This window comes from Ictalurus furcatus, chromosome 3, assembly GCF_023375685.1.
Source record: "Ictalurus furcatus strain D&B chromosome 3, Billie_1.0, whole genome shotgun sequence".
NCBI classification, from domain to species: domain Eukaryota; kingdom Metazoa; phylum Chordata; class Actinopteri; order Siluriformes; family Ictaluridae; genus Ictalurus; species Ictalurus furcatus.
Genome location: NC_071257.1, coordinates 19,017,429 through 19,033,703, shown reverse-complemented (window position 1 = coordinate 19,033,703; position 16,275 = coordinate 19,017,429). Strand labels below are relative to the sequence as shown.

General features: G+C 37.9%; 1 protein-coding gene across 1 annotated transcript in view; it reads right to left on the bottom strand.

Moving 5' to 3' along the window:
• Window positions 1-3,241: 3,241 nt before the first annotated feature.
• zgc:171482 (zinc finger protein) overlaps window positions 3,242-16,275 on the bottom strand; it is a 76,192-nt gene continuing 63,158 nt past the window's right edge. The window contains exons 7-8 of the mRNA XM_053621250.1: window positions 6,408-6,675; window positions 3,242-3,428 (exon numbers count right to left, since the gene is read on the bottom strand). Coding sequence (XP_053477225.1) covers window positions 3,423-3,428; window positions 6,408-6,675 — 274 coding nt within the window. The 3' untranslated portion in view covers window positions 3,242-3,422. The remainder of the gene's footprint in view (window positions 3,429-6,407; window positions 6,676-16,275) is intronic.

The following is a 16,275-nucleotide window of genomic DNA, read 5'->3' as shown; positions in this document are numbered from 1 at the left end:
TTTATTAAGTCTCTATTTCAAGACAGGCATCATGGTGCCATAGCCAATATTTTTTGTGCTTCTTAACACCGGGGTCTGTGGTTCACGGCTGAACTCCTGTTACTGTCTGTGTGGAGTTTCACATGTTCTGTTTATGTTCTGTCCACATGGGTTTCCCACCTCTCAAAAACTTGCTAGTAGGTGGAATGGCAACTCCAAATTCCACAGAGGTGTGAATAAGTGTGTGCATGTGTGATGCCCTGTGATGAACTAGCATTGTGTTCAGGGTGCATTCTGATGCACTGGAAGAATATTCTGGAAATACCATTTGCATGTTGCATGTAGAGTCCTATGGCATAAGTGATAAGATATCGATGGGCATTCCATCTAGATGCTGCACAATGTTATTCAAAAATACTGGCAAGACATGTTCAGCACAGCTAAAAGAGTAGTTATGATAGTAATAATAATTAACAGAAAAACAGTCAGGGTTCAGATCATGTCACAGTACAGAAGGTTTTTTCATATCTTTTGCTATGCTGCGAATTTATCAGGTTTTAGTGCATGTATATGTGTATATGATTGGGTATTTGTGTTTATTTATTTATGAGTGAGTTAGCTGTTATTACTTGTGAGCGGTTTTAATCTGACCTTTGGTACTTAATTTCATTCCTCCTCAAGTACATGTGTTGGAATGACAATAAAAATCCTTGAATCCTTGAGAAACAGTATAGATGATGGTAGTTAATTGATCGAAACTCAAAGTTGATCAGGACAATGTATCTGCTTTTGTACTGTTAGATCATTCTGCTGCCTTTGATACTGTTGATCATTCTATATTACTAGACAGACATGAAACATTGGTTGTACTGTCAGGGAAGTGGTTTTATTCATACTTATTGGACAGGAAATACTTTGCTTAATGATTGTTTCTAAAACCATGACATTCTGTATGATGTTCCACATGAACCCATACTCACCCCTTTTTGAGTCCAAACATTGGCTTACACTGGCTCTCAGTCTCTTTTAGGATAGATTTAATAAATTGCACTTAATGTATTAGTATGTCATACATTATGTGTCATCCTTGTTTTTCTTGCACAAATTCTAGTTTATATGATTTCTTCTGTTTTTATTTACTGCTACTCTAGTTTTTCCTCGTTTTTTCTTAATCATTTATATTTTATTATTATTATTATTATTATTATTATTATTATTGTTACCGACATTATCCCCCTACTTGATTCTTGTTGTTACCTATTTTAGTGTCCTTTTATTTTATTGCAAAGCACTTACTTTGGGATGCAGTTTTATGCATGAAATGTGCTATAAAAATAAAGTTGATGATTATTTATTATTATTTCTTATTTGAAAGAGAAAATAGTTTATCAGGTATATTCAAAATGTGCTGAAGTTACAACATTCTCATATAAATTTTCAGATGACACGTAACACGGCATACAATAGTTTCTCATATTTTCTACCTGAGCCTTTTCTGTAGCATACTTTGTCCATTCATATCATTTTTCATAAACATACAGTGTGTTTTCTGCAACCTTTAAATGCACAATTTAGACCCGGAATGTCAAACACCAGACTTCAGGAGTTCAACACAGTTTGACTTGATTTAACCTGTCTGACCTACTCAAAATCTGCCTTAACTCAGTAGTTAATGACCATGTTAAGTAAGCGTGTTACAGATGGAAAATTACCAAACAGTGCTGGACTCTGACTCTACAGGAATTGGTACCCCTGATTCAGCTCCACACCCCATTGAGACCATAACCAACTACACAATTAGTTTCACGTTCATTTGAAATTTCATTACACAAGATGAACATCACAACAATATTAACAGCATAAACACCGAGATAATGTGGAACCACTGTCATACTCTCTACTCTGGTGACATGCTGAAGAAGTCCTGTCTGTTAGTACAGTGTGAGAAGAAATCCTCTGAAAGGAATTTCTTTTGATCCCCAACCCTGATTTAGTGAAAAGTTGTCCATGTTTTCCATTTAACATTAATGCCATTCATAACATCCACATACTTACAGTTATGATTATTAAGACGTGTTGTAGTATAAACATACGTACATACCTATGAAAATTAGGTTCTTGTCCATGATCTGATGGCACAACATCCCAAATATATAAACTCAATAATACATTATTTAGGATGCAGCAGACAATTCATACCATGCCTGAAAGATTACGGTCTTCCTATAATAACACTTAAGGGCTTTAGAAGATTTTTTCCTGATACTATTTATTTACACTTTTTTTTTTTTTTTGCATAATTAAACCAATTCCAAACAGAACCATTGTGATGTTTAATAATTTGCTTGCATAAACTATCTGCCACCTGAATAAGGTCATAAAATTGTAACTTTTCTGAAGAAGAAAACATTACAAATTACCATAATGTTCTCTAAAGGCAGTCCTTTTGACATCATTAAAAGTACACAAAGCTCAATGCCATCAACAATTTAGAAGTAAAATGTTTGAATATGAATTGTCTGTAATTAATTCAAAACACTGACATAGCATTATTCACTTATCAAGCTTCCTCTAAACACTAATGGGAAGGAAATACTTACATTGCTAATGAAGTTTCTTTTGGGTCAGGAAATAAGGCAGAGCTTCAATACACTCAGTAGCTCTAAATCCACTCTCAGCAGTACTACGTTGCAGAGAAATGTAGGAATGTTTTCTTCATATTAAATATGGTTTATATTGAATAACTTTATTAAAGAGAAAATAATGTGATCTGTGTGCAAATATTGTCTATGTCCACTTCTGTACTAAAATTCCCATACAAGCAGTCTATTGGCTTTACCACTGACCATTACTAGCAACATTTAAACACAAGCAAGACAATTACCTAATAAAATGCAGTCATTAAATGACCAGCCTCCTGTTCTTTGTGCTTTTTTCCCCATTCTGAAATGCCTAAACAGTCCACAAAAGCAGTGATCGCAGGTATTAAGGAATAGACTATAAATATCATAGATAATTACATACTTATATTAATTATATAGACTTTGTGAATGTAAGAAAATACTCAGTGACCCTGTCTTTTCAGGCTAGTGCTTGTATACAATGAGTGCCATTGTGATTATCAGAACCACTGTAACACAGATTGACATCAATTTGACATGAAGTTCATACTTTAGTCCTACAGGATAACAATGTTTCTTCCCAGCTCATGACAGTCGAGTTTACACTGATCTAGAATGCAAACATAAAGCACAAAACAGTCGAGGAGCCTCCAAAGTATTAAGAAACTCAGTGAAAGATAGAGGTATTGTCCGTGGTGTCCCTTTAATGCCTGTGCATCTCCACAAATGTTTGCAAGTACATCCATTCTCTGTTTTCTTCAGAGCTTCAGTAGCAATGCCTCCAATACGTCCAGCAATAACTTTCATTGCTGATGTTGTTGTTTAAGACTGAAAAAGAGTCAAAATAATATAGTATTAAGCATGTATAACAGAATTAAGCTGTAACACAGTTGCAAACAGTAAAGAAGGTAACAGAGTGAAGAATGATTTCAGTATGACAGTCATTCCACTCATGAAAATTTGTCAAATCCTGTGTAAAAAGTTGCACGTAGGGTCAGATAGGTCAAGACAGAGTTTATTTCCTGATAAATGTTCATACTGTATACTACTGCAGGAGTGCAAGTTATAGAGCAGTGCTGGGCGTAGAAAGACCTGAGGGACCTAGTTTTTCATTTCCTTTGCATACTACTACAAGGTTCCTTACCACTTCAGTGCAATAATATTTGCCTGCCTTAGTGTGAAGTCATTGCTTGTCCATATATTGAAAGGTCTATATATAAACATCATTATGCTCACCTGGTTGACAGCTGTATTTAAAAAGAGTTGTTTGAAAAGTAATACATGCAAGTCCATTTTTCATTAAGTTGACAAAAATGTCAATTTTAATAAACCTAGTTGTAGATCTTTCTCTCGCTTGGACTTAAAGGCAATATTTTCATTTGTCTATTCTTTTTCATTTCTTCCCAGCATTAAGGAAAAAATGTCACACAGAATGTTTCCTATGCAGCAGCAAACATGGCGGTGTCTGCTGTTTTGGGAAATGCATGAATGTCACAGAGTGTGTAATGGTTTATGCAGTGCTGTTTTCCTTCCAGCCAGATTATAATGTGTAGTGTCTGGCAGAATGTCTCTCTGGGCATATTTTAAGTAAACAAACAAACAAACAAACAAACAAAAACCCTTAACAATTGTCACTGGTAATATTACTTTTGCAATGTGCTCACTTTTGTTTCTTCCAATTTTAGTAAGCAGCATGTATAGAGTACATTTGTGGCATGTTGAAAGGTTTGGACACCCTTACAGGTGTAAAGTCTTAGAACATAATTAACTTGTTATGCTTTAATTGACTATTTTGGACTTATTAGGCAGGTCAAGAATTGTCATTAGGAATAACAATTCCAGAGTGTAATAAATTGGCTGACTCTTCAAATCGCCTTTATCTATCATGGCCCTCTAATAATCACCATCCCTGAATTGACTACATCACTCTCCTCTCCTCTCCACCAGTAGCTGATGTGTGGTGGATTCTGGTGTGTGGGCATTCTGGCTCACTGTGGCTGCCGTCGCATCATCCAGGTGGATGCTACACACTGGTGGTGGTTGATTAGATGTCAACTTACCCCCCCACCCCCCCACCCCCCAAACACACACAATGTAAAAGTGCTTTGAGTGTCTAGAAAACCGCTATATAAATGTAACTGTAACTGAGAATCAACAGAAGGAATCCTTAACTGCGACCTCATCACAGAAGTAAACATCTGATCTATGCAAAAAAATATCTAGATATTCCAGAAGCATTTTGAAAACAGATGTTGCGGACTGATTAAATTGAACTTTTTGGTCACAATCACCAAAGGTATGGTTGAAAAAAAAAAAAAAATAGATCTAGAAGCGTTCTGGAAAGAAGAATGGGTGAAAATTCATTGATAAAGAATAAAAAAGACTCCTAAAAAAGACTCCAATTTGCAAGTTCATCAATATGAAATAACTGTGGATTAATATTTGCAGAAAAATATATTAAAAAAAGTTTGCAGAGGTTGTGTTTACTTCTTTTCACTTAAAAAAGCAACAAAATATGTCATTTGGCCAAAACTGTAAGCTTGTAACTCCCCATAATTGCATTAGTATTATACGGATGAATCCAAATTGTATATCGATAAAATAATGACCTGATTATATTTATAGCAGTAATATTACGTGGAACGAGCAAATTCACCAAGAGGAATATGAATAATATTTAAAAGCACTTGAAAAACAAATGATAATACCTGACATAAAAGGACATCTTTCACCCCAGCAGAAAAATGTGATTCAGTAGGTAAGCTCTGACACTGACATAGATTTTCATTTATTTTTTTTTATTATTTATTTATTTTTTATCAAAGACAAGGATTCTTGTCATAACACCTTTGCCATCATTGCTATTATCATCAAGGTTCACCAGGAACCTTGGGATAATGACAGACGAGCATTTATGGCTCTCATTTGCTATCTGTAACATCAGGAAGATCAGACAATACATTTTGGAGTTGTGACAACTCCTGAACAGCTGTACTTTTCTGCTGGTAGGCCTTGCTACCAACCCATGTTTAAGTTACATACTCTGTCTCACTCCAGTTGCTCCTTTTAGACCTTACTTTCTTGCTTTCAGTGTAGTTAATAGAATAGAATTTTCTACAATGAGTCACTCAACGAGGCCTACATTTCTTCCCAGTCTATACGTTAGTGACATCTAAAACCTTAATTTTTTAACTTGTGATTCTCCAAAGGTACAAGGTGTTCTCCAAAATCTAATTGCCTTAGACACTGTAAAAAAAACAAAAAAAAAAACAAAAAAAAAAACGCCTAAGGACTTAAATATTCTTAGAGGAATTACAGACATTCTCCCTGAATGTGTGTACATATACAGTCAGGTTCATAAATATTTGGACAGCACCAAAGTTATTATTATTTGAACTGTCTACCATAATATATTGGAGTCAAAATTAAATAATGACTGCGACATCAAAATGAAGGCTTTTAACTTTAATTTTAATTTACATAAACATTGGGGGATTGGTGTAGGAATTACAGCACTTTTGGTCCCCCTTTTTTAAGGGACCAAAAGTAAGTGGACGAACTAAGAATCATAAATTAAATTGCAATTTCTAATACTTGGTTGCAAATCATTTGCACTCTGTAAAGTCTGGAACCCACAGACACCACCAGATGCTGGGTTTCTTCCCTGGTGATGCTCTGCCAGACCTTTACTACAGCTTAACCAACTATTCTTGCAAGTTCATCTTCTTCGACCCATCAGACTATTTATAGATTTGCCAGCGTTTATAGCACTTATAACACTTAGTGGTTAGTGTGTTTGCCTCGCACCTCCAGGGTTGGGGGTTCGATTCCTGCCTCTGCCCTGTTTGTGTGGAGTTTGCATGTTCTCCCTGTGCTTCGGGGGTTTCCTTCGGGGTACTCCGGTTTCCTCCCCCAGTCCAAAGACATGAGTTGTGGGCTGAGTGGCGTTTCCGAATTGTCCATAGTGTGTGAATGGGTGTGTGATTGTGCCCTGCGATGGGTTGGCACCCCGTCCAGGGTGTCCTCCGCCTTGTGCCTAGCGTCTCCTGGGATAGGCTCCAGGCTCCCCGTGACCCTGTGTAGGATAAGTGATACAGAAAATGGATGGATGATGTTGGCCATTTAGTGGACGTTTAGTAGCAATACATTTCTCTAAGTCATCTCTATAATAAGATAGATTCTTTAGAATTCTGCCTTAGTTTAAGTCAGTTCAAATAAAAGATCACACAAAAACAGTGCTATACTTTTTGTATGTTTGTTCACCATGATCTATGTCAAACTGTTCATCACTCTTCTACAATAATAATAATTAAAAAAAAATTACACATGCAATGCAGTGCTGAGTTTGTCTTTGCCAGACTTTTGGGCAATTATGGGAAAAAAGGGAGACAGAGATTAAAGGCCCACTGCTGAAGGACAGGGAGAGACATCGGTTTTTACAGCCAGTGTCTTTATGCCCATTTTCCTGCAAGGACCTAATCTTCAATGACTGTCAGGCAAGCACTTGTCTCACCGCCAAAGCTCCTTACATGAGTCGACACTCACTCAGCCTGCTCAGGGCAGTACATTGGGGGTAAAGTCAGGCTCAGTGGCCCATAGACCCCAGGGAGACTGAATGGTATTACAGTATCTGTAAAGCTATGTCCTCACACTATGCCTGACCACAGTTAAGGCAGATTGTTCCTGAAATATACATTCAAAAAGACAAAAGTAACATTCATTCATGTCTGACATTGTCCGATCATTTTTTTCTAACAATCACAATATTTCATCCTGAAACACATTTTTGGACAATGTAAATAAACTCAAAAATCTGGAAAGGCATTCAAAGCCAATATTAAGATATAACTACTATTTATTTATTTATGTATCTACCTATCCATTTAAATTTTTGTTATATTTACATTCAGGAATCACTATGTAATGTTCTGGCTACTCAATGGGCACTCTCCTATGTGGCCATCTGCTCATTTTATACAACACCATTTTAATGAAGTATAGACCATTTCTTATATACTTGGGATGTATTACTCTCTGACACAATAGCATATCTTTAACCCCCATTCACTCGACATATTGATGGACAGCACTGAAATAAGAGCCCGCAACCTCTTCTCTTCTTCTGTTTTTGTGTATATCAAAGTCAAAGTGAATGTCGTTTATTGTCATTTGTACAAGTACTGTGTACAAAGTACAATGAAAAACTTTCTTGAATGCTACTCCACAGACAATAGAAAGACAGGAATACAATAGATACATCACTGCTATGTACACAAGTGTACATGGGTGCAGAAATTACAAAAATGTACAAGAATTAATAATTCTTGTTTTTTATTTTTAATAAATTTGCAAAGATTTCAAACAAACTTCTTTCACATTGTCATTATGGGGTATTGTTTGTAGAATTCTGAGAAAAATAATGAATTTAATCCATATTGGAATAAGGCTGTAACATAACAAAATGTGGAAAAAGTGAAGCGCTGTGAATACTTTCCGGATGCACTGTACATTAATGTGTTTGAACAGTCTTATGGCATTGAGGTAGAAACTATTCCTGAATCGTGTAGTGCATGTTCGAATAGATATGAACCGTTTGCCAGAGGGCAGAAAAGAGAAATGTGCCTGTGCAGGGTGACTATGGTCATTCATGATGTGCTCTGTCTTCATGTCCTCAACTGCTGGTAGCTGTGTGCCGATGATTTTCTGAGCTGTTTTAACAACCCTTTGTAGGCTTTCCTTTCCAGTATGGAGCAGCTGCCATACCAGGATGCAATACAGCCTGTAAGGACAGACTCTACCGCACTTATGTCAAAAGTGGTGAGGACTGTAGTGGACATCCTGGTTTTCTTCAGACGCTGAGGAAACAGAGGCGTTGGTGAGCCTTTTTGATGATGGATGCTGTGTGCTCAGTCCATGTGAGTTTAGAAGTGAGGATGACCCCTAGGAATCTGAAGATGTTGACCCTCTCTATTTTGTCCCCTCTGATGTAGATGGGTGCGTGTACCTTATGTTTCCTAAAGTCAATCACCAGCACCTGAGTTTTACTGACATTAAGAAACAGGTTGTTGCTCTGGCTCCATTGTCCCAAGAGCCTCACCTCCTCTCTGTAGGCCGTCTCGTCATCGGTGGTGATCAGACCCACAATGGTGGTATTGTCAGCAAACTTAATCATAGTGTTGGAGCTGTGAAAGGCCAAACAATCATATGTAAACAAGGAGTACAGCACCGGGCCCAGAACGCTTCCCTGTGGAATGCCAATGTTGAGGGTCAAAGGGGAGGAGGTTTTACTGCCAATCCGCATGTGCTGGGGTCTGTTGCTGATGAAATCCAGGATCCAGTTGCCCAATGTGGCACTCAGTCCCAGATCTAGCAGCTTGTGGATCAGCTTTGTTGGAATGGCAGTATTCACTGGCCCTATTTTGCACACCCTGCACTAATGTACAGTTAATGTATTTATTTTTATTTTACTAAATCTTTATATTTTTATATTTATGCTAATAGTTTTCATAGCTTAATAGTTTTTAGGCTTCTGATTTTCATAACTTTCTCTCTTTTTTATCTTATTGATATTATTTTATTTCTTGTATTTTACTGTTATTGTTAAGCACCAGTACACCAAGACAAATTCCCTGTACATGTAAACTCATGGTACTTGGCAATGAAGGTGACTCTGATTAATCAGGGAGCTATAATCCACAAATAATAGCCTCACGTAGCAGTTTTTATTGTCCAGGTGGGTCAGAGTGGTATGAAGAGTGTGTAATACTGCTTCGTCAGTGGATCTATTGTGGTGATAGGCAAACTGCATTGGATCTATGTTGTCTAGAATGATGTTCTTTATGTGTTGAGGCACCAGTCTCTCAAAGTATTTCATTGCATTGGGGGATAATGCCACAGAGCAATAGTCATTAAGACAACTCTCTTTGGGTTTCTTTGGTACAGAAAAAATGAATCACATTTTTGAATCACATTGCTACAGCTGTATCTCATACTAAATCATACTTTTGAATCACATTGCTACAGCTGTATCTCATACTAAATTGTTTCAGAAATTAAAACAAAATCTAAGATAATACAAAGGCAACCTGAGTAAATACAAAATACAATAAAAAGTTTTTAAATGATAATGTTATTTATTGAAGCAGAAAAAGTTATCCAGTACCAACTGGACCTGTGTGAAAATGTATTTGCCCCATACTAATTCCCAAATTCATGGAACTGCATTCATAATAGGGTTCAGCTGGACTAGACACAACCAGTCCTGATTACTGCAAACCCTGTTCAATCAAATCAACACTTAAATAGAACTTTTTCAACACCATGAAGTTGGTTAAAAGGTCTTACGCAGTAACACACTATGCCAAAATTGAAAGAAATTCAAGAAATGATGAGGAAGAAGGTGATTGAAATGCACCAGTCTGGGAAGGGTTACAAAGCTATTTCAAAGTCTCTGGGACTGCAAAGGACCACAGTGAGAGCTATTATCTCCTAATGGAAAACCTCGGCACAACAGTCAACCTTCCCAGAAGTGGCCAACCTTCCAAAATTCCTCCAGGAGCACAGCAACGACTCATCCAGGAAGTCATTAAAGAGTCAAGGACAACATCAAAGGAACTAGAGGCATCTCTTGCATCGATAAAGGTCACTGTTCATGACTCCACTATCATAAAGACAGTGGGCAAAAATGGCTTCCATGGAAGAGTGGTGAGATGAAAACCACTGCTAACCCAGAAGAACATTAAGGCTCATCTGAATTTTGCCAAAACACATCTTGATGATCCTCAAAACTTGTGGGAGAATGTTCTGTGGACTGATGAGTCAAAAGTCAAACTGTTTGGAAGACAGGGGTCCTGTTACATATGGCGTAAACCAAACACCAAATTCCACAAAAAGAACATCATACCTGGTGGTGGAGGTGAATAACAAGAGTTTAGTTTCATAACTGATTTATGATGTTCTCTACATATGAAGTCATATTTGTAAGTAACAGAGCTTGTTGTTACTGAGGTGTAGTGGACAACTACATATAGAGCAGAGACAGAGAAGAGACAGGAACTCACAATGCTGTTACAAATGCACAGCTGCACTGCAAGTGTTCCGGGGTTTAAGAGTCAAGCTTTGTGATGACTTGTTAAGATTGGATAAAGATCACATTTACTGCAATGCATAAATGAGGCTCTAATACAAGACCTTACTCGAGCTCTTGGAACTGCTGCTTTGTAGTTTATTTTTAAAATACTGCAACAGTAAGAAAGAAGAAGTAAAAGTAGTAAAACTGCACACAACATATTTTTCCACATCGAGGAACTCACATTTTCTGTACTGCAACCTGTCACAATATTGTTGCTTTAAAAACGCGTTTCAAACTGATGCTAAAATGAAAGCTGAAATATAACATTAGCCACTGACATAGTAGAAGAAAAATCAGCAAAGGTAGGTTTAAGCAGAAATAATTTTACTAATACCACACCATATTTCATGTTCAGCAGGCATTTATTTGAATACTGGACATTTTGTTTAACCAAAAATAGAAAATCTTTACCTGGGAACATTTTAGTAAGCAATTTACATATTATTTTTCCTTTAAAAAGTTAGTCGCTTGCTTGTGTCACTATCTCTGTGCATCTTAGTTCTGTCCTCACTGCAGTTTCTGGGTTACTGAGCCTTCTTTTCCCTTTGATGAAAACAGATCAGGTCTTTATTTGGCAGCAGGAACACCATCTTTCTGCCTCCGCTGGCCTCCTCCCAGGGGCTTCCTCAGTGTAGTGGGAGTATGCAGCCCAGACAGAGTGATTACACAGGTAGAGAGAGGCCACTGAGCTGGAACACCATATCTTTTTCCAGACACCCCAGTAGATAAATGGGTGAAGCTGGAAATTTAAACACAGGTACTGAACACTCAGATCACACTGTTCTCATTTAATCAATCAGCATGACTCTTTAAACAGCCCAGTATACTGTCTGTATAAGTCAGTTCCTCATTTCTCAGTAGTGCAGAACCCATTTCTCTCTCTCGCTTGTCCAAGACGACATGTTCTCTGAAGCTGTGCTTCATCCATATAGCTCTAAGCAGTCTGAATCTGCTCTAAGCACAATCTGTGACACACTACATCTTCCCCATCCTGCCCTTGACAGCCTGCCTTCCTTCTTCCTGACCATTTGCAGTAAAATGCTTTATTGTCAGTATTTCTGCTCTTGGCCACTATGTGCTTTCGAGTAAATAACTACATTATCTATGTCTCAGCCTCTGGGATGGCAGTAAAATCCCCTTGAAAGTGCTGAACTGTGAACAGACTCTTAATAGAAGCACACTTTCCTGCCACAAAGTGACGTAGCAGGTGGTGAGCTGGCCGCCTTTAAGATAAAAGCCATGTAATCACAGCAGACCAGACCTGTACTCCTTGGCTGTGAAAGAGATAAGGGCCAAGCTTATCAGGAAAGAAAGGTGTGTGTGTGTGTGTGTGTGTGTGTGTGTGTGTGTGTGTGTGTGTGTGTGTGTATTTGCATGTTTGGTGTGGGGGCATAGGTAAATATCAGTGAAGGGCAAGTGGTTTCAGCACCCACATGCGTAGCTTTAATTCTTCCTTGCTTTCACCTGCAACAGAAGAAATGTGTCTACTAGTAGTGCAGTAGCAAATGCCCTGATAAATGGTTTTAAATACAGGAGGGAACCGAGCCAGTGTTCTGATGTCAATACTGCTGTTATGATAAATGTGTTGGATGGATATTTTAAAAGCTAAATCTGCCTCTTCTAAGGACAGACATGAGCTTAACTGGCTCCTTAAAATGCCCTTTTTACTGGCTCTTTTATCTAACCACCACCAGACAACTTTACAGTTGACAGTACGGTTGTTATGGTGTCATAGTTCCACTGTGTTTGATCAGACAGTTACCTCACTGGTGACTTTTTCAAAATACTGATTAAAAATGCATTTTCATCTGTTAACACATGCACTTTTAAATTTTTACCCAGTCAAGTTCTTACTCCAGTGGTTGCCAACTCTTATGCATTCAGTATAGAATTTTGTGGAGTGTTTTTGTGATTGTTGCAGCTAAAAATGCCTGATTTCGCTGGAGTTTTTTTTTTCTTCTTTTTTTTTTTCAAAATTTGTGATGCAATTTGAATTTTTTGTGCTTTTTTTTGCAGAAAACTTCTTGAATTGGCAAAATTGCAATTGCACGAAGTCTTTCACAGTGATGTTTAGTGGTAAATGAGACCTTTTAGCTGTACTCATGTTTAATGCATGTGAATCAAAGGGGGCTTTGGCTGAATGCCCGTTGTGATGATGTATCATGATGTTTCTTGGACCAAATCTGCGGTAATTTTGAAAAATTGCAAGCTCCTGTAAATATTGCAGCATTTCCTTGATTTTGTGTTAATTTCTGCGATTGCAATATCCTGATGGTACTGCTTATGTGTCTGACTGTGACTGTTTCACAACACTCTCTCTGGTCTCTCCACCACAGTCAAGTCAGCCATGGTAAAAACTGGAGTGTGTACTGCATATCTGGAGTTTTATGGTAAACGCTAAGTGCTCGGAAAAAAGCTCCTCACTGCACTGACTGCTATATAATCCACTACTGCTGTAAACACTCTAGCATGTTCCTAACTTTATCATACACAATAGCTATCAAATGCATAGAAGTGCATGGAATTGCAGTGCATACCTTTCCCTATACAGTGTCTATTTTTTCCCCATACAGTATATATGATTTTTTTTTTTATCTGTATGTGTTTTGTAAGTGCATATATTTCAATAAACACATATGGGTGTGATGATCAGGTGTCCACATACTTTTGATCATATAATGTACAAGGATTTTATAATACATTTTACTTTAAATTTAACCATTGGCTTGTATGTTTTTAAACGTTTTTAAACTAATTATTATTGTGATACCATGAATAGGAATAACCACCCTTAGTTGACTGAGCATGCACATTTAGGCTGTGGTGCTATATGAAGAGTGACGTTCATGCAAATGCTGGCCACGTCCTGGTGGTATTGACTTGAGGGTGACAGTGAAGTTTAACAGAAGCAGGTTCCAGACAGAAGTGGCACATTCTTTCTTGCGTGGCACCCTGTGAGTATCCTGGTGGAGGACAGTACTAGCCACTGGCGTGTAAGCACGACTAAGCAAATCTGGCAGTGCAGTCGAGCCTGACGCTGTTAGCCTGGCTTCTTGATTCCAGATCGAGGGAACAGAGCCCAGCGTAGCTGTACTAAGGTCAGTAAGCATGATTAGCTGAGAGGCAGGATTGAGAGGAACTTGGTGGTTATAAATAAAATGACTTTTCTCTGCAGGTTGCCGGATGTTTATGACTGGAGATAACAACCTTCCCAGATGACTGCAGGGCACAGGGGGTGACAACAAGGAGGGCACGGAGTGACAAACCTCTCTGCTAGATCACCAACAGACTGTACCAGGTGGAGCTGATTAGTGCTTATTAGTTCTGCCTGGCCAGTACACTGTCCCTGTGGCCTAACCTACATATCCAATTTGTGTGCATGTCACCTTTTGTTAGACACGGAACAGTGTGTTAGATTCACATCAGCCATGATTGATCTTGATTTAACTGATTGTGTTCCTTTATAAGTAGTCCTATTCTGAATATTTTCCTTTGTCTCTGCTAACTAATAATATCAGACTCCTTCCATAAATGCTAAATAAATGTCTTCTCATAGAAAATTTCATCATATCAACAATTACACATCTGTTTATGTAGTGAGATTGCTACTATATGGCCAAAAGTATGTGGACATCTGACCATCACACCCATATGTGCTTGTTGAACATCCAATTCCAGATTTAGTCCCACTTTGCTGCTATAATACCTTCCACTCTTCTTGGAAGGCTTTCCACTAGATTTTTGAACATGGCTTTTGGGATTTGTGGATTCAACCACAAGAGCAATGTTGAAGTTGTGCCTTGATGTTGGGGGAGGAGGCCTGGTGCGTGGACTCATCCCAAAGGTGTTCAGTGGGGTTGACTTCAGGGCTCTGTGAAGGCCACTTAAGTTCTTCCAAACCAATCTTGGCAACCATGTCTCCATGGACTTCACTTTGTGCTTGGGGCATCGTCATGCTGGAACAGGTTTGAGTCAGACTCCAGTTTGAGGTTTGAGTCAGTTCCAGTGAAGGTAATGCTACAGCATACAAATATATTCTAGACAATCATGTGCCTCTAACCTTGTGGCAAAAAAAACCTTGTGCCTCCAATCTTGTGGCAAAAAAATGTGGAAAGCCCACATAGAGGGGCCATGGTCAGGCATCCACATACTTTTGGCCATACAAGTATAGTGTATGTCTCTGTGTAGGATGTTAATACAGACATGATAACTTATTACAGCTACTGTCAGATGCCGTTATAGCATATTAGTCATCATTTTCTGACCAATCAGATTCGAGCACTCTGGAATAAATCTAAATATTGTGTTGTCCTTAAATTATGAAACTGAGAATGCCAAAAGGCCCAAAAGCTATATATTTGGGTTTGACAAATTTGAGAATAGTAACATAAATTTAGCAGCATGGTATGAAACATCTTACATACTGAGGAGATATGATTCACTTTGTAACCGTACAGTATGTGGACTAGCACTACAGATTTGATTACTGGCAATATGCAAATGTTAAAGTCAGCAAATAGTGGTATATGACTCCGTCCTCATTCATAAGCACAAACATCTTGACAGATGATGACAGAAAACTAACAAGGAGCATAGTGTCAAATACACTGCTCTTACAGTCCATTCATAGTGTGCTATGGTAGATTACTCTCACATCTGTCTAAACATGTAATGTAGTTTTTATTTATACTGTATATATGATATACAAAGATAGTTATTAGGGCCTCTGTAGCATCACACAGTTTGGTTGCTATTCAAAATTGCACTTGAATATGGATTTGCTGCAATACATTCTCAATACAGTACATACTGAGAGAAGTAACAGTGCTGCTAAAAAAAAAAAAAATTGCCCTGCATGTGCTGAACCATAAACACACCCGTTGCCTGGACACAAGTCCACAGACATTTCTCCCTTTAGTGAGACTTGTGGTGTATTTAAATCCAAACACTTCAACCCCTTCAACATACATTTCATTTTCCTCTTTAATTTGACAACAGCAACAAAGCTTCTCAGGATTTGTGTTATTGATGGGTAGTAATTTAGCACAGATGTGACACAGCAGGGAGTGCTGAGCTATATGTGACAGCTTTCTGTCAACTCAGAGGAAATATTTATTGCATTTTTTTATTTTATTATTTTTTTTTTTACCCCTTTTGCAGTGGGATAATTATAGCTGATGCACACTGAACTGTCACTATTGCTCCTCATGGAATAGCTGATTTGGCAAGATGAGATTGGATACAAGCAAAAAAAAGATGTGCTAGGAGAAACAGGCAAAGCCAAAACGCCAGAGAGTTCATTACATCCATTAATAAAATAGGGACGTTCTATATTTTCTGGCTGTTTAAAATGCCAAATTGAGTCCATCTCTACACTTTATATCATAAAGCAGGTGAGGCTTTCCTCGACTTGAGGGAAAAAAGTCATTTCAAGTTCATGGTACAAGTATTGATGCTTTTTCCCCCTGTAGAGTAAAAAATTGATGATTAGTTTATTACTTATTTTAGACTGCTACCCTTCCTGGTGTTCAGAAAGCAATTTCT